General features: G+C 39.8%; 1 protein-coding gene across 1 annotated transcript in view; it reads right to left on the reverse strand.

The window, feature by feature from the left end:
• Positions 1–20,322, reverse strand: part of ctnnbl1 (catenin, beta like 1) — a 38,533-nt gene that overhangs the window by 14,705 nt on the left and 3,506 nt on the right. The window contains exons 2-12 of the mRNA XM_061768102.1: positions 19,853–20,065; positions 17,654–17,760; positions 17,405–17,546; positions 16,707–16,802; positions 13,143–13,236; positions 11,079–11,170; positions 9,470–9,542; positions 8,917–8,975; positions 8,151–8,299; positions 5,412–5,593; positions 227–324 (exon numbers count right to left, since the gene is read on the reverse strand). Of these exons, the coding sequence (XP_061624086.1) occupies positions 227–324; positions 5,412–5,593; positions 8,151–8,299; positions 8,917–8,975; positions 9,470–9,542; positions 11,079–11,170; positions 13,143–13,236; positions 16,707–16,802; positions 17,405–17,546; positions 17,654–17,760; positions 19,853–20,065 (1,305 nt within the window). The remainder of the gene's footprint in view (positions 1–226; positions 325–5,411; positions 5,594–8,150; positions 8,300–8,916; positions 8,976–9,469; positions 9,543–11,078; positions 11,171–13,142; positions 13,237–16,706; positions 16,803–17,404; positions 17,547–17,653; positions 17,761–19,852; positions 20,066–20,322) is intronic.

Consider the following 20,322-nt stretch of genomic DNA (forward strand, 5'->3'; position numbering starts at 1 on the left):
CCCAGTTCCAGCTCTGAATCTTATCATATTAAGAGTAAGGAGTTCAAATGTATTTTTGATTGTCTTCACAAGCCAACAAGACTCTTTGTTGGCCAAACATGAATTTCTCCCTTGTGGAATTAGGACACACAAATGCCTTCAATTTGTACATCACACGAAAAATTTTTAACTACAAATGCTGCAAAAAACTGCATGAAGGAGAAAACAAATGCAAATAAGTACTGACCTTCTCGCAGTCATTCTCTGTAAACTTATTTAGGAGTCTGCTTCTCTGCTGGGACTTGAGATTTCTCAGCATGGAGGCAATAATTGAACAGACGTGCTCTATAGAAAATACATAAGAAAAGGCAAAAGTTAAATGTATCGTCAAAACAGTCCTAACTTGCTCTCCCAAAAAACAAACCCTTTATTAAACAGTTCCATTGCTACATTACAATGACTGGAACAAAAAAAGATTTAAATCGAGTTCACATTGTGTTGACGTGAAGTAAAGCAAATATTTCAAATCCATCAAAAATGTGTTTAAAAAAAATAATCACAACTACTATCATTCAACACATGATTCGTTGGATTCATTTATTTCAGTATAAAAATTATATAAAACACTGACACAACACTGTTAATATGGTTAGAATGATGTAACGTGTAAAAAAGATGAATACTGTAAATTCAGAACGTTTTCGCTATGCAAATGCTTGACTTGCGCCTAGAATTCAGTTATAATGTGCACAATTCTAAAAGGTAAATAAATCAACATATAATACAGGATTATAGAAACAATGAGAAATTCATGCGGAAAAAGATGAATCCATTGTATGCTGCAATTATGGATGTTTCATTCATTTAAAAGAAATGCAAAAATGTTCATTTTAGGAAACGCAGTCTTAAACGGTTCTAATGGTAACAGAATGAATATATAGACTAAATTTTACTAGACAAATATGAGTCCGAGTACAGTATACCTTTTAAACCCATTCATTCTCAATGAAACAGAAGGCCTTCTTGCTAAAAGGTTGCACCGGTAGCTGACAATCATATTATTAGTGTTATGATATTGAATGTACAATGTATTGTACACACAAGTGCAATAGAACATGACATTGTAAAGTCTCTAGATATCCAGCATGCGGGGAGAAAAATGTAATTGGACTTTTTCAACAAGAGGTCAATATTCTTGCTCAACCAGGCTTTTCTGTTGCTAAGCAACAAGAGCAGAGGAATCAATCCCATTTCTGCTTTTAAAAGAGGTGTTTTTGTCAGTTGCCTTCGTGACCTGCAGCTTGCCTGCCCATGAGACCCAAGGGTGGAGAGAAATGGCAGCCACCACTGCCACGGAGTTCACATTAAAGAATTTACGCGTTAAGGTGGGGGAAATAACACAAAATAAAGGAGTGCATTGTGATCATTTTGAAGAAACAAAATTTGTTGACATTTATTTATTCCTGGATGTGCGACTCTGGGGGGGGTGACACGCAGGAAAGATGTTCTGCTTTTAGAGTATTGTTGCAGTATATATGACTGGTCCAGGGGTGTCTGTCCAATTGGGAAATGGGACATCCAAAAGAGCAGAGAAACATTATTTCAAACTTCTGAAATATACTTAGTTTCATATCAGTAAAAAATCCTGGGGAAATCCTTTGAATCATCACTAGTTGGTCAACTGTCATTTCGAGTAAAAAAAAAAAAATGTTTTTATGATGAGCAGTAATTGTTGTGGTCACCTTCAAACCCTGAACAGAATGCTATTGATCATAGACGGCAGAAAGTTTGAAACGACGCGGTGACCCCTCTGAAATCGGCAGAGGTGGAGAGCATTAAGGGTACAAGCTAAGGGCAAGGCTGAGTAAAACAGTTTCCTAATCTGTCCCGAGACAAGCGTATGATCAATACCTCATTTACGTGCTTTGCACAGAAGAGAGGGAGGCGGATAGGTGGGTACATCAAAGTAACACCACTTGATGTTGAACAAATATACATTTTACCGCGTCGCAACGACGACTCAGATATTAGCACAATGAACAGTGACGATAAATTGATCAATCAGTAGATGTGAATGTGAATGGTTGTTTGTCTACATGTCCCCTGTGATTGGCTCGCCACCACTTCAAGGTGTACCCCACCTCTTGGATATGCTGCAGCACACCTGCGACCCTTGTGAGGATAAACGGTAGAGAAGGGATTAATGGATATTTCTGACCTTAAAAATTGGGTCCATCAGACGGAATTGCATCGCCATAACATTCACATGCGAACAATTGAGCAAGAATTTTTTCATCTTTTTGTGAAGTTTAACACCCACGACAAGATGCCGTGACAGCGTGGGAATATGCAGTTAGGGCTGCATTGCACTGTGCTGGGTTCTGTGAAAAGGCGGACACGTCAGTGATGGGCAGATGACAATGAATCCAAAGTATCCCCCAGCTTTCTGCCTCGGGCTTTCCCTGGTGGGACGTCATTAAAAAAAATAATTGCTTGTCTTCTACCACTAACATTCCTTTAATGACAATCACTATCAGGACATTTCCGCTGACTTTTTTTTTTTTTCCCCATTAATAACTACTTTCAAAGCTTGTCAATCACACTCACAAGAGTGTAAGTAAGTCCATTTTCATTCCGACTTTAACCTGCATGCAAAACATCTCAAGAGGTCTGTTTTAATTGCGCAGCAGCAGAGCGCACAGTGAAGTTCTGAACTGGAGGTAGTAATACTTCGCTGGCAGACACAAATGAGACCAAGAATATTTGTGGCCTGGGGAAGAGTAATCAGCCGAAGTCGAAGTATGTATACATACCCATTCATCCATTCATCCATCCATCCATCCATTTTCTGAGCCACGTATCCTCACAAGGGTCGCGGGCGTGCTGGAGCCTATCGCAACTATCTTCGGGCGAAAGGCGGGGCACACCCTGAACTGGTCGCCAGCCAATCACAAGGCACATAGAAACAAACAACCACTCGCACTTACATTCACACCTACAGGTAAGTTAGAGTCTTCAATGAACCTACCATGCATGTTTTTGGGATGTGGGAGGCCATAATACCAAACACACACCCTGCAAGCTCAGCAATAAATGTAGAAGAGAACAGAAATATTATCAAGGCTTTCAAAACTATGTACTGTATATATAAAACCTTTCTTTTACAAGCAAATGTGAGGGTCTATTCCATTATTAGAGAATGAGATTATCGACATGAAATATGATCAGTTTTTATTGGAAAAAGGCACAAACGTAATTAGATGTGTCTTTACAGAGGGATTTTCAGCAAATCCTTCTTTGTGTTAAATATACGACCGTAATAGGATTAGGCAGCATCAAAGCTTTGACACCACGGATAGTCTTGCATCATTCAAAATGCTATCAATACCAAAGGGACAGTGACAGGCTCGACTGATTGTAAGCGCTCAACAGAGATATGTAACAAAAGATTCACGATCGAGTCCAGATAATGTCTTAATCTTTTGCGTTTGCTGCTTCTTCTGCTTTTTTTCCCCCCGCATCGCAGTTTAACAAATCGGTATACTGGCTATTATCAAAGATGAGATACAAGTGATAAACTAAAAGGGATAGTAAGAATCAAAATCCCTGTATAGTTTCTTTGTCAGTAGTAAATGTGACCGAAATCAAATGTCTTCCTACCATCTGATTCCAGAGTTCCATAAGTAGAAACCACAAAATAAATGAGTTGGTTTTCTGTAATGTGAAGGCTGTTGCCTATTTAAGAAAGAGCTTGCTCTGTTGTTGCATTCACAAGAGGAAAGGGTGAGGACGGAATCATTTGCTGCTCTCAAAAGGTGTGAGGGAGGAACACTAAAGCAACTTTTCAATGACAAGAGCTGTGAGTGCTAAACCTCCAACTGTAAATGACTTGTTTACTTGTTGACCATTAGCCATCGAAATATAACAACCCGGCTGCCAGACTTTTCTATCCTCTTCTCGTTTCACTAAGAACGAAAGACTATGACCACTAGTGATGTGAGCCTGGAAAGGCACATTCATAAAGAACGCTGCAATTCATTTAACAATGTCTATTAATTATGCCGGTCTGTGCGCTAATTCCTGTTCGTTTGCACTTTGTCATTAGAGAAAGGATTTCATGGGGATCAATCTTGCACTAAGGTTTATGATGGAGGAAGCTGTAGTAATATGTGTAAGAAGGAAAGAAAGACGAGAGCGACATCCTAATTACCTTCGACTGAAGTAGTTAATTCATTAATCTACAGGGTTGTTACTATGGAGAAACTTGATTCCGAACATTCCCAATAAAACTCAAACGGTAAGAGGGTTCAGGCATTATGTTTTGACATGCAACTTATTACATGAAATCCTTTTATTGATTCACATTATCATGGAGAAGTGATCTGTTCACGTGTGACATATGTCAGCCTGGACAGGCAACCGTGCACAGGATAAACCGTATAGATGATTCTCTCAATCAATGGATGGTCGGATGACAATTCAATATGCAATGCACTTTACATCAAAGTGGAAAAACAATCCAGTTGTTTGAAACCGTTCTTGCTCAGGTTTTAAACTGTAGCAGCATGAATGTGTTCGTTATAACTGAACATTGAGAATTCCAGCCATCCATTTTCTATACAGCATATTCTGTTCAGAGTCACGGCAGGAGCTGAAGGGCATCCCAGGGGATTTGGAGAAAAAGGCCGATGACACCCCGGACTGGTTGCCAGTCAGTCACAGTGCATACAGTATGTGTGGGAATTAATCCAACGTCAGCTGCATGAAAGTCAGAAAAATGCATGCATTGAAAAGATATTGAAAATGAAAATGCTTGGCTGTGAAATCAAAAGATGAATATAAGACAAGAGACCAACATCTCAGCTTTTATTTCTGCCTATTTGCATCTGAAAATGAAAAAACTTGGAAGACGGTGCCATTTGTTCGAGTCCAAAAGTCCAAAAGGTACATAGACAACTTTCATGAATTGATGAGGCCAGAATTGGGAAGGTTTTGGAAAAAGATAGGATCTGCTTGTGATCCCAAACATACAAACTCATATGTGGAGGAAATATTACGATTCAGCTTCTTCTGGGATTGCTCTCTAATCTTCACTGGCAAACCTGGGCGCAGTGGGGAGGGAGAGGTGAAGCAGCTTGAGAAAAATGAAGAAGTACAAATATTTTGAATCCTGCTATGCTAAAACGTTAGTTATATTAAAGGCAAAGCTGGTACGGAGAATATAGCCTCTGGAAAATCAGCAGGTATTAAAAGGTGAAGCCAGCTGTTTTAGTTCTGAGGCGAGGCTCATTTGCCCCAATTTGAAAACCCTTGCCCGCTGGCTCATAGATGAAACTTCGACAAGTAGTCATGCGACATCTTTGCAGCGGTCTGCTAAATTTGTCGAGAAACAAAGCCCACGAAACATGATCTTGTTGTAATAAGTGACTGACCTTCATGATCTTTCTCAGAAGCGCCCGAGGTCCTCATCTTCTTAGGTGTTTTCATGAAAAGTGGAAAGATGGTTCGCAAACCGAGGATGTCCACAAACTTATGGCAGTTGTCTCCTCCCTCTGGTCCTATCATCCCATGGTCCAGAACTTTGAGAGAGCTGGTCCGAGACATTTTCTTTTCCCTGCATTAAACACAGAAAAAGCAAGATGTCATCAACAGCACTATTACCAGCAAATGTAACAGAAGGTTGTTGCCTTGTTGAAATCCAGCCTTAAAAATACCAGCACATATTTTGTCGTGGTATAAATATGTTTCAGTCAATTATGAAAAGAAGTTGAATGACAAAGAATTTTATAGTTCCCAAAATAAATTACGGTAAACAAAAACGTGTTATGAGAAACTGTTTGCCCCCTTCCTGATTTCTTTTTTTGTTGTTTTTTTGCATGTTTGTCAAACGTCAACGTTTCCCATCAAAAAATAATAATTATTAGTCAAAGACAACACGGGTAAACACAAAATGCAGTTTTTAAATGTTTTTTATTATTGAGGGAGGAAAAAAATGGCCCTTTGTGAGAAAGTGATTGCACCCATCCGCCCGTTAAAACATAACTGTGGTTTTTATCATAACTGAGTTCAATTTTTCCAGTCACACCCAGGCCTGATACTGTCACCACTGTTCTCAATCAAGAAATCATTTCCCGCAATTTCTCGTGTATAATGCGAACCCATGTATAATACGCACCCCCAAAGTTTACCTCAAAATTCTGGAAAACCCTTATACCTATGTAAAATGCATTTTTACAATGCATGATTTTGTTTCTACATACTTTCTATGAAGTATTATCTGTATTTTGTCTGTTTTTTCAAAGATTCGGAAGTTATGGTAAATAGGACCTGTCTGACAAAGTGAAGTAGACCAGAAGACCCTTAAAAGCTAGACATCATGCCGAAAATCAGGAACAAATGAGAAAGAAAGTAACTGAGATCTATCAGTGTGGAAAAGGTGATAAAGCTTTAGGATGCCAGAAAACCACAGTGGGAGCCATCATCCACAAATGGCGAAAACATTGAACAGTGGTGAACCTTCCCAGGAGTTGCCAGCCAACCAAAATTACCCCAAGAGCGCAGCGATGACTCATCCAAGAGGTCACAAAATACCCCACAACAAAATCCAAAGAACTGCAGGCCTCGCTTGCCTCAGTTAAGGTCAGTGTTCATGACGCCACCATGAGAAAGAGACTGAGCAAAAATGGCCAGCATGGCAGAGGTCCAAGACAAAAACCACTGCTGAGCAAAAAGAACCTTAAAGCTCGTCTCAATTTCGCCAAAAGACATCTTGATGATCCCCAAGACTTTGGGGAAAATACTCGGTGGTCTGAGTAGAAAGGCAGTTCATGCTTGATAACCCTCCAATATGGCTGAATTACAACAATTCTGCAAAGATGCGAGAGCCAGAACTCCTCCACAGCGCTGTAAGAAACTCATTGCAAGTTATCACAAATGCTTGATTGCAGTTGTTGCTGCTAAGTGTGGCCCAACCAGTTATTAGGCTTTGGGGGCAATCACATTTTCACCCAAGGCCATGTAGGTTTGGATTTTCTTTCTCCCTTAATAATAAAAAAAACATTTAAAAACTGCATTTTGTGTTTACTCGTGTTGTCTTTGACTAATATTTAAATTTGGTTGATGATGGGAAACATTTAAGTCTGACAAACATGCAAAATAATAAAAATGATGGAGGGGTCAAACACTTTTTCACACCATTGTATATTATCATAATAGCAGCAAGATATGAGTGCTAACAGTTTCTCTTTTTAGTGCATGCCTCGGCATAGGAAATGTAGCTGTTTGTCTTCCTGCGTTGCCACAAATGACAGATGACAGCATTTATCCTAGAGTAGGGGGACATATTTCAGGTAGTTGAGTATGGTTCTCCAGACAGAAACATTAGGTATGATGGATGGTTGCAGAGGCCACGGATGGAGCAATATAAAGCACACTTTCCAATGGGGAAGTAGCCTATTCACTTGCTAGACACTTGACTTAAAACCCCCGGGTGTCAACAACAATATAGTTATGACCCCGAAATTGACTTTGAGTCTCCAACACACAAGAGTAGTAGTCAGCTGATGTGAAAGGTTAAATTAACCCTCCCATTAGAGAGCTTGACCAGCTACATACCAACCTATTTTACTATTTTCCTTTAACTGCCAGGGATTAAAACGTCACTGGCCCTAATTTCAAAAGATACGCTGTCAAAAATGGATGCAATTAAGTGGCAAAGCGTGAACACTTCACAAGAATTACACAGTGTCTTAAAAATCTTTGAAAAGTCGTAGGTGTCGTCATACATTCATCATCACTAATTTGGCAGAAATAAACACTTACAAAGGCATTTTTGCACATTTTCTAAAAGAGCGCTCCACAACATTCCAAATAAATGGTCTTTCTGTCCTTTTCCTTCTTGTTATCTTTGTAGACAATTCTTGTCAAACGTTTTGCATTCCAGTGATGACATATTCCATCCAGTCATGAGCTATGCGTCTTTGTATGTATACTTAGTTGACTAAAAGCACAGAAAAAGTGTGCAGACTTCAAGTCTGTATTTGTTTTGTCATCTTTCATCGTGTCACATATTATTGAAAGCTCAACTAAACATTTGCAGCTGGCCATAAACGAAGTGGTGGTGGTTGCCGCTTTTGATGAAAAGCTTCAGTTGTTCAAACATTCACTCTCACCGAAGCATGAGATTCATTAGCTGAAGACCCTCCCCCTTGAGGAAACGGTCCCGATTGGCTGGCAGCATTAGGCAGGAACACAGTGCATCGAATAGATTCTCCATCATCTCCTGCTCCTCAGCTGTGGACGGATTGTGACGTTTAAACACCTAAAAGGGAAGTAACAAGAGCCATGGAAAATATTAGTGCACTAATCTGCATCAAAAGTGTATTATTTGCAATATGTCTTTTCACTAGTCTTGTGCTTTTTCTTTCACATCACACAGTACCGGTTCAACACGGCCACAGGAAAGGAGAAATATGGTCATCTCTATTTATTTCAGAATAAGGCTGTTGGCCAATGGAAGGAAAGAAATTTTACTAAAGAGAAGACAGATTTCTTGTTGTGTATTAAAATTATGTGGCATAAACTAATGCGACAAATGAGAAACGAGCTCTGCTTTCCATCGGCCGCACGGTTTGGGGTGCTGATGACATGCTTGTAACCCCAGCTGACTCGTTCTAGTACATGGTCGGGCCAATGGAAAAGCACCAATAGCAAAAAGAGTCGTGACGAGCAGAATAAGTACGATACTGCGGAAACGGGGCATTGCACATTAGTGCACACTTATTGACCGAATAGCATCAGATTGTTGTGAATGTATTAAACTTGAGGTCTGGGGACAATATTGTCCAAGAAATTCCTGACATTTGTGTTCTCAAAGTATAAAAAGGATGATGGGTTATGAATGCAAAGGACAAACAACCATCTCCAAAAGAGTCATACAGATAGTTGCTGCAGTAACACATCAATGCCATCCAGCTCCCCCAAGAGTTCTCTCGTGTCTGTGGAAGACAGAATGAAAAATTGGTGAGAGAAGAAAAAGAAAATGCATTACAGTTTTTAAATGGAGGCCCTTAATTGCCACTGACAAGGCTTTCTCCTTCTTAAATTAATACATGAAGAACCAAAAGGAGAATAAGGATACTCATGGTGAAATATGAAATGACTGTATATCCTTGTACTATTAATGAGAAATCTTCATTGCCTTGATACCTGAGACTTTACAAGTTAAAGGGAGAAATAAAAAGGAAAACACAATAGACAATGGAGAGAGAGAAAATTAATAATGAAATTAAATGAGCTGGAGAGATTAATAGAAAAGTGGTGAAGCAAATATAATTAAGAAGTGATGGGACAAAATGACAAAAAGGGAAAACATGGAGGAATTTTGAAAAGGGCATCTGCAGTGAGACTTCGTTGGGAGAGGTAATTAAAAAGAGACAAGGAGCTGTGGAACATCATTCGTAAGCCACGTGACTCACTTTGACAAACTTACTGTCATTGTTTTGCAACAAGATGGCAAGAATTTCACTGCAGTACAGCTTGTTAGCATCAAAAGGCATCTTTGCCTAACAGGAAACAGTGAGACAACTTCCATTAGCTCTCACTTGATACAGCTTTTCATTTCAGTGCAACATTAACAGGACTTAAAAACAATCGAATTGTCTTTGTCAATGAGCGAGACCAGACTTTTGCTTAGAATATGGCCAAGTTGCACTAAAGCGATTATGATGTTTGATAAAACTGATATATCATCAGTAAAACCTGGAAAAACTTGGAATTGGATAGATTATTATTTGTATTATTTCTGAGGGGACATTTTGAGGACAACCAGCGTCCCATAACTGATTGTGCTGGATCAGGGGTGCTCAATGCGTCGATCGCGGTCGACTGGTAGTATTGGTAGATCGCATGACATAAAAAAAAAAAAAAAAAAAAAAGACATCAACCTATCCTCCATCCCGTTGCTTGATTGATATACATATATAATCGCTGATATCTGAATTTTTCTGACACTTAGGTCACGCACATGCGCAAACAACGCTGCTAAAAGGTAACTGCAGATGCGCAAACAACGGCGCCAAGTGTGTCAAAACGAACAAGCTAGTCAGTGAGTTACCTCCAAATTTTTATCTCTCTGTGTTTTCTCTTAAACTTAAGAAAGGGTATCAAAATGAGTGGGGGAGCTGGACCAAGTAAGAAGAGAAAAACTTACCACTTTCATACGGAATGGGACGAGGAGTATTTTTTCCCGATGACATTTTCGAAATGCGTATGCCTCATGTGCCAGTCTGCCATCGCATTACCAATGAACGGAAATGTGGACTGTGCATGGAAAATAAGACACTGACTACGCATCCCTGGCTGATTCACTTCAGTGCAAGTCATCGGAGTAAACTCAGGTAATGACAAATAAATTTGCATTGTTAATTATCTTGTGTTGTGCAAGATTGGCTCATGCGGTGATGCAAGGTACAGCAATATACATTGGTGCTGAGCTGTGTCGGCAGCCCAGAATTTTAGCTCACTGGTAGCACTCCGCGCTCTCAAACCGGAGACATGGTCGCGCCCCCACCCCCCCCCCCCCCCCCCCCCCCCCCAAAAAAAAAGGTAAATCGCGGGAGGTTGGCTGCTTGAAAAGTAGATCTTGGGGCAAAAAAGTTTGGGCACCTGTTACCATTTTGGTGCAAATCTGGATTTAAAAAAAAAAAAAAAAAAAAAACGCACAGATAGATGATTCTTTTCTATTTTCAAAGTTTGAGTCATAATGGAATCGTTCCTCATGCCTCGAAACAAATCGCCCAGAATTAAAAATGGTACAGCGTCATGATCTTAGGTCATTCTCCACGTACCGCACATTATCTGCAGTCATCCTGAGTTTGTTTATGTTGTGTTGTGTGACATAACTTCACGTAGGCTGGTTCAGAACAAAACCCATCGATAGCCTTTAGTGAAAGCGTATACAGATGATAGCACGAACTGCCATTTGTCAAAATTTGGTTGGACATACAAACACAAATATGGCCCCACGTTTGTTACTTAATCTAAAATAGCTTGACTTTGACTGGAAGTTTGCAGTGACTGAAGAAGAATGGGCTTCTTACCTTAATTCTCTTGAGCAGCCATTGCATAAGTCCCTGCTGAGCTGCTTCTGTGCAAAGGCCTGGTCTAAACTCCGCCATATTTTCTACAATGGCTGAGGGACAAAAATACCATAGGAAACATCAAAATCCAAAAATTGCTTGTCACAGACAGCCGATTCGTTCAACGAGATGTCAAATAACCGCATCAAGGTAAAGTGCTGCTACTGATGCTATAATATCCAGCATCAGCCCGGACTTCTTGCCTACTGCTACCTCATAAAAAACGTCACAGATGAACTGCTCACAGTGTGGTATGCAGCAATTTTTTTTCTGCCTGTCTTGAGGTATCACACTCACAATGTGGAGACAAGCTGTGTCAAAAGAAACATCCATCCTATACATAACTCACATCTGTCTCGGCCTGTCAAAAATGATAGTCTCTCCTCTGTTGCAGCCAGTGGCAACAAGTGTGTGGCAGTATTAGGATGATGTATTTCCTCCTCTATGTGCCACAAATTCAATATTCAATAAAAGCTCTCAGCGAAACGTTATGAGACACAGTTTTGAGGGATAATAATTAAGGCATACAACGGTTTGTGTTGATATCGAAAGGTTTGTCTAGGTTTGGTCCCTGTTCCCTCTTAGACTGATTAGAAAGCATCTTCTGCCACATGATGTGTTCATCAGAGTGGAGTGCCACAGAAGGGGACAGACAGAGTGCTAATGTGGAATTGTGATGAGGGAAGGGAATACAAACGAATGAAACGAGGAGAGGAAGGGAGGCGAATTGAGGCAGCGGTAGAACAGAAGGGAGGGTGGGAAAATGATGAAGGGTGGAAAGCTATGGGAGTGTGGGACACGAGCAGACCGAGAATATGGTGAATGAAGAAATGAGAGCAAAATAAACAAACAATGCAGAAAATTAGGGATACATGAAAAGAGTTGAGACAAAGGGAAAATACAATGGAGGAAAGAACTAGGGAGAAGGGGCTGCTGGTAACTGAGCCAGGCAAAGCGAAGCGAGGCAGAGGCCTTTATCAGGGATTCAAACGGAGCAGACAGGCAGTCTCCTGGAGGACAGCAGGCTCAGAGCAGAGAGCAGACAAAAGGCTTATTGAAGCTCGGAGAGCTCCCTCCATAACACAGGCGCGCAAACAGAGGCACACAGTTGAATAGACTACACAAAGGCGCTGCTCCCCTGACACGCATCTGCAGCCAAACACACACACAGTCACACACCTCAACAGCTCTCCGATGACTCGGCCTCAATCTGGAGGCAAAGAAAAGAATCATCTCAGTGGAGTCATTCGAAGCAAAAAGAGCTGAGAGGCAGAAAAGTTTTGAGTCATGCCAGGCTAAAAGCAGACAAGGACTTGGCAAAGTATGTGATGGCCCATACCGACCTTCAGGTCACGTAGTTTTGTCATGGGTGTCGCATAGAAATCATACAGTTAAAAATATATTAGCATCGGGGGGGGGGGATATATATATATATATATATATAAAATCTGTGGAGTCATCCGAAACATACATATAAGTGCTGTCAAGCGATTACAAAAATGAGTGATTAATTATGATCTGTAATTAATTGATCTAATTAATCACTTAATTGCACCTAAAAAATGCTGAGAAATGCATTGTTTTTAACAGACTGAAACAGATGGAGTCCTATCCAATTACATCCCATCTACCTATCACAACAAGAGGCTTAAAATTTAAGAAAATAATTACCCTAAAACGCCAGCAGAGGGAGGGGAAGCAATTCAAATACAAGCCACACTGGAGAATTTGCTTGCACACAGGAAACAGTACATTCATCAAAAAATATTTAAATCATTAAAAGACAACTGGCATCAAAACAGGCGATTAGCCAAAATATAAATTCTCATCTACGATGGATTAATCCTATTTCATTTATGCTTTATGAAGAAAATTCACTTGAAAGCTGAACAAACAGAAGGCCGTGCAGCATTTGGCAAGAAGTCCTGCTTATGGGTGTAGCATTTGAGACTATCTTCTATTTTTTTTTTTTTTTTAAAGTGATGCGAAAAAGGCACAGTTTCTTGTAAATAAAACAATCCTCACCCAGTGTGTTGAAGACACCATCAGCTTCCTCTTTAACCTGCTCATCCAGTCGCTCCATATTCTGGACCAGTAATGCGACCACCTGGCCCTCCAACTACACACAGAAAAGGAGTTTTGGTCAAGAGCTCAATATTTAACTAAGTAACATTCACTACCATTACTTCATTCAAATGTCTAAGGTGAGAATATTTCTGTGTGGATGCATGCTTACAAAAAAAAAAATTATCATTTTGAACATGATCGTAAACACGAATCAAACAAAACGTTACCGTTTATGTGTTTTTTTTTTTTCTCTGGATGTCACAGAATGTTAATTCTTAACGTTATATTTTGCTAAATGAAACACTGGACACATAGAATACCGTAATTTCTCTTGTATAATGCGCTTTTTTCCCACCCGAAAAAATTGCCAAAAGGCAATAGTGTGCATTATACATGGGTATATGAGAAAATGGAAAACTTTACACATTTTATAAATGTATGCCGCCATCTAGAGGTTATAAAAAAGCTGTATACTTTATTCCAATATGCCATCGCCACCTAGAGGTTATGAGAAAGGTGTACACTTTCATTCCAATATGCCACGGCCACCTAGAGTTTATGACGGAGGTGTATACTTTCATTCTAATATGCCACCGCCACCTAGAAGTTATGAAACAGGCCTACACTTTCATTCCAATATGACAGGGGTACGTAGGACTGCATATATGTACAGTTGTGCTCATAAGTTTGCATACCTGGCACAATTTGTGAATTTATTTGTATTTGTTTTAATACGACTGATGACTGAACAACAACCATCATTAATTTCTTTATGGTTATGTTTTGTTTAATAATGCTTTTCTAAAATGCTTGACAGTCTAATTTGAATCCCATTAAAATCTAATTAAATGTGTTTCGCCTGGCCCTTCATGTTTTCTTTAAAGAATTGTACCCATCTTACAAATTATGCCTTGGTAATCAAACATATGAGCACAACTGTGTGTTTTCTCATTTACGAAATAAAAGTAGGGCTGTGAATTTCAAAATAAGTGCAAGTAAATAAAAAGAAAGTGTTACGTGTTCAAATAAAGTTCTTTACTTCTGAATCTTTAAAAAAAACAGACAAAATACAGATAATACTTCATGTTTTGATCATATGGGTAGAAACAAAATCATGCATTGTAAAAATGCATTATACATAGGTAAAATTGTTTTCCAGAATTTTGAGGGCAACTTTGGGGGTGGGTATTATACATGGGTACGCATTATACACGAGAAATTACGGTACATAGAACTAGTGAAATCAAATACAAGTTGTACATTTTCATGGACATATTTGACAGAAGATAACTCAGGTCAGAACTTGTGAAAATGTGCAGAAGTGTTATCAGTCAAGATTGGAGACTGATAATCAAACAAAGCTCACAGAGTGCAGTCTGGCTGGATAAAAGTGCAATTGCACATAAAGGAGACAGAGAGTCCACACTGATTTATGAGCCTCCAGGGACAGTCGGGGATCTTTTTTGATTCATCTTATCAAGGGTACCACCTGGCCTTCTAGCAACAAGGACAGAGGAGTTTGAGGTATTGCAGCAAGTGAAGAGACAAATGGGTCCAACCAACCCTTGCTGTCCTGAAAAAGTCTCGCCTAAAGGATGCTGTAAAAAGGAGCGGAGTTTATATCGCTCCATTGCCCAGTAAATGGACTGCATTTTTATGTCATTGTTATTCCCTTTGGAGTGTTGAAAAGCAACCCGCATTACTGTCAAACAATATGACATCAAGCCAATTCATAACCACAAACAAGCAGTTTGGGAGGCCTGTCATCCCAGCTATTTTTGGGTGATGTAGTCTTGTCAGCCACATCAGACCAGAGAAACTACGAGAGAACCTGTTTGCAGCATATCCAAATCTGAGGCCATAGTTCTCAGTCAGAAAAGGGCAGATTGTGGCCTGCCTGCTGGGAGTGAAGCTCTACATTAAGTGCAGGCGTTTAACGAAATACAGTATCTCGCGGTTTTATCTACATATGGGTGAAAGATGGAGCATTAGCAACAGATGTATCAGTGCAGCATTTTGAGTGATGAGCTCGCAGTACTGGTCTACTGTACTATGCACAAGGCTGCTCTAAGATTTTACTCTTTGATCACAAGCTCTGGCCAGTGAAATATACAAGGTTCAACGTTTACATTAAGTGGTAAAGTTGAGTTCCACAGACATTCGTCTAGAAAATTCTAGAACTAAAATAAACAGAGCCGTGCTGTGTGCTGACCTTATCAATAAGTGACAGAAACAGCATTCCTCAGAATCAGAATCATCTTTATTTGCCAAGTATGTCCAAAAAACACACAAGGAATTTGTCTCCGGTAGTTGGAGCCGCTCTAGTATGACAACAGGCAATTGACAGAGAACACTTTTGAGACAAAGACCTTGACAAAAAAACAGTCACTGAGCAATAAAGTTCCTCAAATCTCTGTTGTTAATGTAATCCACTGTATTTTCTAATTTGAAGTTTTCATTTTTTCCCTATACAGGCAGCAGCATGCCGTTTAAATACTACTACTACTTGACATAAACATGCTAACCTTTAGCAATATACTTTACCAGAAACTTACTGCTTTGTGGCGGTGGGGCATCAATGCAAATGGCATAAATTAGTTCTCTACATAAGGTATTGGGCTCACGTTTAGAGACTGTGTAAGGAACTCTATGCTGCTTAAGTAGCATACACGCTATAGCACAGATTGACAACACCCTGGTGAGGTGTTTCGGTCATGTCCAAACACGAGGAGTAATTGGGGCGAACTTTGGGCATGCTGGAGGGACTAGCTCTTGCAGTTAGCCTGGGAGCACATCAGTGTCCTCACAGGGAAACTGAAGGAAGTGGCCCAAAACAAGTAAATCGGGGAATTCCTGCTTGAAATGAATGCTGCCCCATCTGTCCAGACCTGGCTAAGGAAGATAAACGGAGAAGTGGGACACTGCATTTTTTCCCCATTATTTATTCTAATCTGGTTCCTGGTAATAACCAGCCAACCAACAAAATATACTACATCTATATCGATCAGTGATGGGGGAATCACTGTAGTGTTACTTTAACCAATTTCTAGCTAGTCATTCCAGTAGTAAATGTGTGCACATATGCAAAAACACAGATAAAAAAAATCAGTTGATTTGCAACCCTTTCCTCGAGACACAACACCAATTTGCATATCTTTTAATTGGCCCAACGTGGACAACTGTTGTTGCCCTGCTGAGACACTCAAGTGTGTTGTTTCAGTTTCTTTAGTTTGGGGCCAAACAGCTTCCAAGCAGCCAAAGACACCACCATGCCTTTCTACATAAAAATCTTTTTTTTTTTTTTTTTTGTCATTTAAAAAATTGTGATCTAAATTTTTTGTTTAATTCAATAATAAGAAAACTTTTGCCTTGACAACCCAAAAAAGAAGTCAGCAGCCCCTTCTCCCTAGCCAAGCCCCTAAATGACCAACTGACAAAACCAACATCTGTGCCTAGTTTTGCACGCCAGAGGCCAGAAGTACTGACTCCACAAAGTGGTGCTTTGATGCTGAACTCACTTACCAGAGCATCTATGAGAACCTCGGCACCCTCCTCACTCTCATTGAGTGTGTCAATGTCAGTCAGCTCTTGGAGGAGGTCCACCACTGCTATGGCAACATGTAGATCAGGTTAAGGACAACAGAGCTGGGTCTGAGTTGATGCAGTCATTCCCATTTTATATTGATTCTATGAGTGCTGAGACAGCCATTCACAATGGCTTTTCAATTTAATTTTCCAATAGCTCTTGCAGCACAGTGAAAGAGTGGTTAGTATGGCTGCCTCACAGTTCTGAGGTTCTAGGGCCGAGTCTTGGTTCAGGCTTTCCTGTGTGGTGTTCACATGTTCTCGCCATGCTCGCGTGATGCGTCTACCACATTTCAAAAACGTGACGTTTATTGATGACATAAAATTGCCCATTGGTGTGAATGGTTGTTAGTCTACACGTGTCCTGCAATTGGTTGGGAATTAGTCCAGGGTGTACCTCACCTCTCGGCCAAAATCAGCTAAGCTCCAGCTCACCCTTAAACCTAATGAGGACAAGGATACAATGTACCTGTATATGTGTTTGAGATTTAAAAAAATAAAATAAATAAGTAAATAAATAAAAGATAGGACTAATTTGAACTTTTGATCTAGATTCCAGGAAAACTTTGGAACACAGACATGCGTCAAAAGACTGTAAGGAACAAAATAACTGGATACTGTATCACAGAAAGGATATCAGTGTTTTCATGACTGAGAAGGCCCATCAGCGAGTGAACAGAGTTGAGCTCCACGAGCAGGTGATAAAGCTCCGGCATGGTAGCAATCACATGCATTTCCTGGATAATGTCGTTCAGATCCAGTTCTGACTCCATGAACCTGAATCGAGGGATAGAATGAGATGTTAGAAAAAGTGTTTTTTGTGTTACCATTAACAACAATTAAAGTTGGCTGACAAAAGGGCCAACTGAAAAGGATGGGCTTACTTTTCTGGATTGTCGGGGAACTTAATCCTGAGTTCCTGATTTTTGTAGGATCGTTTCTCAAAGGTCAGGATCATTTTTTTCACTGAGCTCTCATCCACCGGCTCTGCCTTTTTGATACAAGAGGAAAGTAGCAGGAGGGGAAAGATAAAGGGGAAAAAAGAAGAAGCCTTTTGTCAAGGCGACACATGGATATAGCACAAAGACACCCTAATTACGTGAGAGGAGTCAGAGTTTCTGCACTATCTGGGGGATTTTACTGGAAAAAGGGAACGCATCTAGCCTCCTGATGGCTTCAAAGCCTTTGCCATGGTGGGCACATAATGACAGGTTAGAATATATATATATATATATATATATATATATATATACACACACACACACACACACACACTGTACGGGTATATATATTAATATTTCATATAATCCGACATAAAGGAACAGGTTTTTTTTTCAATAGAATAATACAGTGGGACCTCCAAATTTGAATGCCCCAAAGGTTGTACAATTCGGAAAAGCAGCCAAAGGATACCTGAAAAATGTGCAGAGAGAAAAAAATAAAAAATAAATGAAAAAAATATATATAAATTAAAAAATTATATATAAAAAAAAAAAAAAACAAACAAAAAAAAATCACAAAAACTTGGAAGGGGAAACCATCATCACCACAAATCCCACAAAACCTCAGGTAGCTCTTCGCTAACCTTGTCACTCGTAATCTTTACATTTGTAGGACAGCTTCAGCCAAGTAAAAAAAATAAGTTACAACCCCAATTCCAATGAAGTTGGGACGTCGTGTTAAACAAATAAAAACAGAAGACAATATATTTAATGTTCAAACTGATCAACTTTATTGTTTTTAGCAAATAATCATTAACTTAGAATTTTATGGCTGCAACACGTTCCAAAAAAGCTGGGACAGGTGGCAAAAAAGACGGAGAAAGTTGAGGAATGCTCATCAAACACCTGTTTGGAACATCCCACAGGTGAACAGGCTAATTGGGAACAGGTGGGTGCCATAATTGGGTATAAAAGGTGCTTCCCTGATTTGCTCAGTCATTCACAAGCAAAGATGGGGCGAGGTTCACCTCTTTGTGAACAAGTGCGTGAGAAAATAGTTCAACAGTTTAAGGACAATGTTCCTCAACGTAAGATTCCAAGGAATTTAGGGATTTCATCATCGACGGTCCATAATATCATCAAAAGGTTCAGAGAATCTGGAGAAATCACTGCATGTCAGCGGCAAGGCCGAAAACCAACATTGAATGCCCGTGACCTTCGATCCCTCAGGCGGCACTGCGTCAAAAACCGACAATGTGTAACGGATATCACCACATGATATCACCACACGACCCCTAACTGGACAAGAACAAAAGGAAAAGAGAAAGTTATCGTAATCTTTTCAGAGTTTCCCCAAAACACAGAGCCAATGGATTTGATCCGCAGTGGCTGGACAAATTCACCTGGCTCAGACATAATAAGGAAGGCAGGCTTTGTAGTATTATGCCAGATGCATTGAGGCCCCACACAACACTCACTTGCGCCTGCTACTGCTGCCCTTGTGAGACAGACGTCTACAAACAACCGGCTGGATACCTTAAAATCATCATTAGATGACGGGTATCCAGAAGTCCGCAACAGAAAAAAGGAAAATGCATAGGAAAGTGCAAAAAACTAATTTTGGAACAAAATAAACAGAAACTCTATTGTGTTTTAAGGGAGAATACTGCATTGTGACAAAGCTGCACAGATGGACATGAACCAAAGAGCTCAAAATAAACACCTCACAAGTTGTGAACCCATTATTTGCTAAGTTATGAAAGTGCTTGGGCTGTGGTTATTTTAATGGTTTGAATGTAAATTATGTAATTATATGACAGTCAATTCAACATCATTACATTAAATCAAACAGGGTTCTTGTATTTCTAGTTTGCATTTTAATAAATGATTTCACTAAAGAAAAAGAAATAACATGTAAATATCTCATGGAAAAAGTGTTTGTTTGAGCCAGTGCTGGGCACTAATCCTTTGTTGCTCGCTAAATGTAGGTCTACTACGTACGTTGACGTCTCGTGTGACATCATTCATGATGCAGTCTTTTGCGGCATATGTTCCCTAAACATCTGGACAGAATTCCAAATTATACAACCTGAGGAGCATTTGACGTTTTCAGTTCTACTGTGTATAAATAAATCCATCTACCTCAGGATCATCTTCATCCTGGTCCATCAGTTTCTCCAAGATCTTCTTACGATCCACAGTCGAGTCACCACTGTCCTTCATGTCACCACCGCCCTCATTTCCTGCTCCTGTCCCATCTCTGTGTCTGCCACTCATCAGCTTCTGATGCTTTGCACTTCTCAGATCCTCCTCTCCTGCATCATCCTCTCTGGAACGTGTTGCTCCTCTATCAGGCTGCAAGGTGAGAGACAACGTGTTTATGACATTGATGAGAAGTTAACATTGAGAGCATACTATGTGAATCAGCATTATTTACAAAAATGAAAAGAATGCTACCACCTTTAGCATCTTTATAAAATAGTACTGGAGGTACAAATAAAATAATCTGTTACTTTAAAAAAAAAACTGCAACAATACATGGCGTCCATGAAACCTTGATGTACAGAAAAAGTATTGGGCCCCTTCTCAAATTCTTATATTTTTGCCGTTTC

Source organism: Phyllopteryx taeniolatus, chromosome 1 (genome assembly GCF_024500385.1).
Source record: "Phyllopteryx taeniolatus isolate TA_2022b chromosome 1, UOR_Ptae_1.2, whole genome shotgun sequence".
NCBI lineage: Eukaryota > Metazoa > Chordata > Actinopteri > Syngnathiformes > Syngnathidae > Phyllopteryx > Phyllopteryx taeniolatus.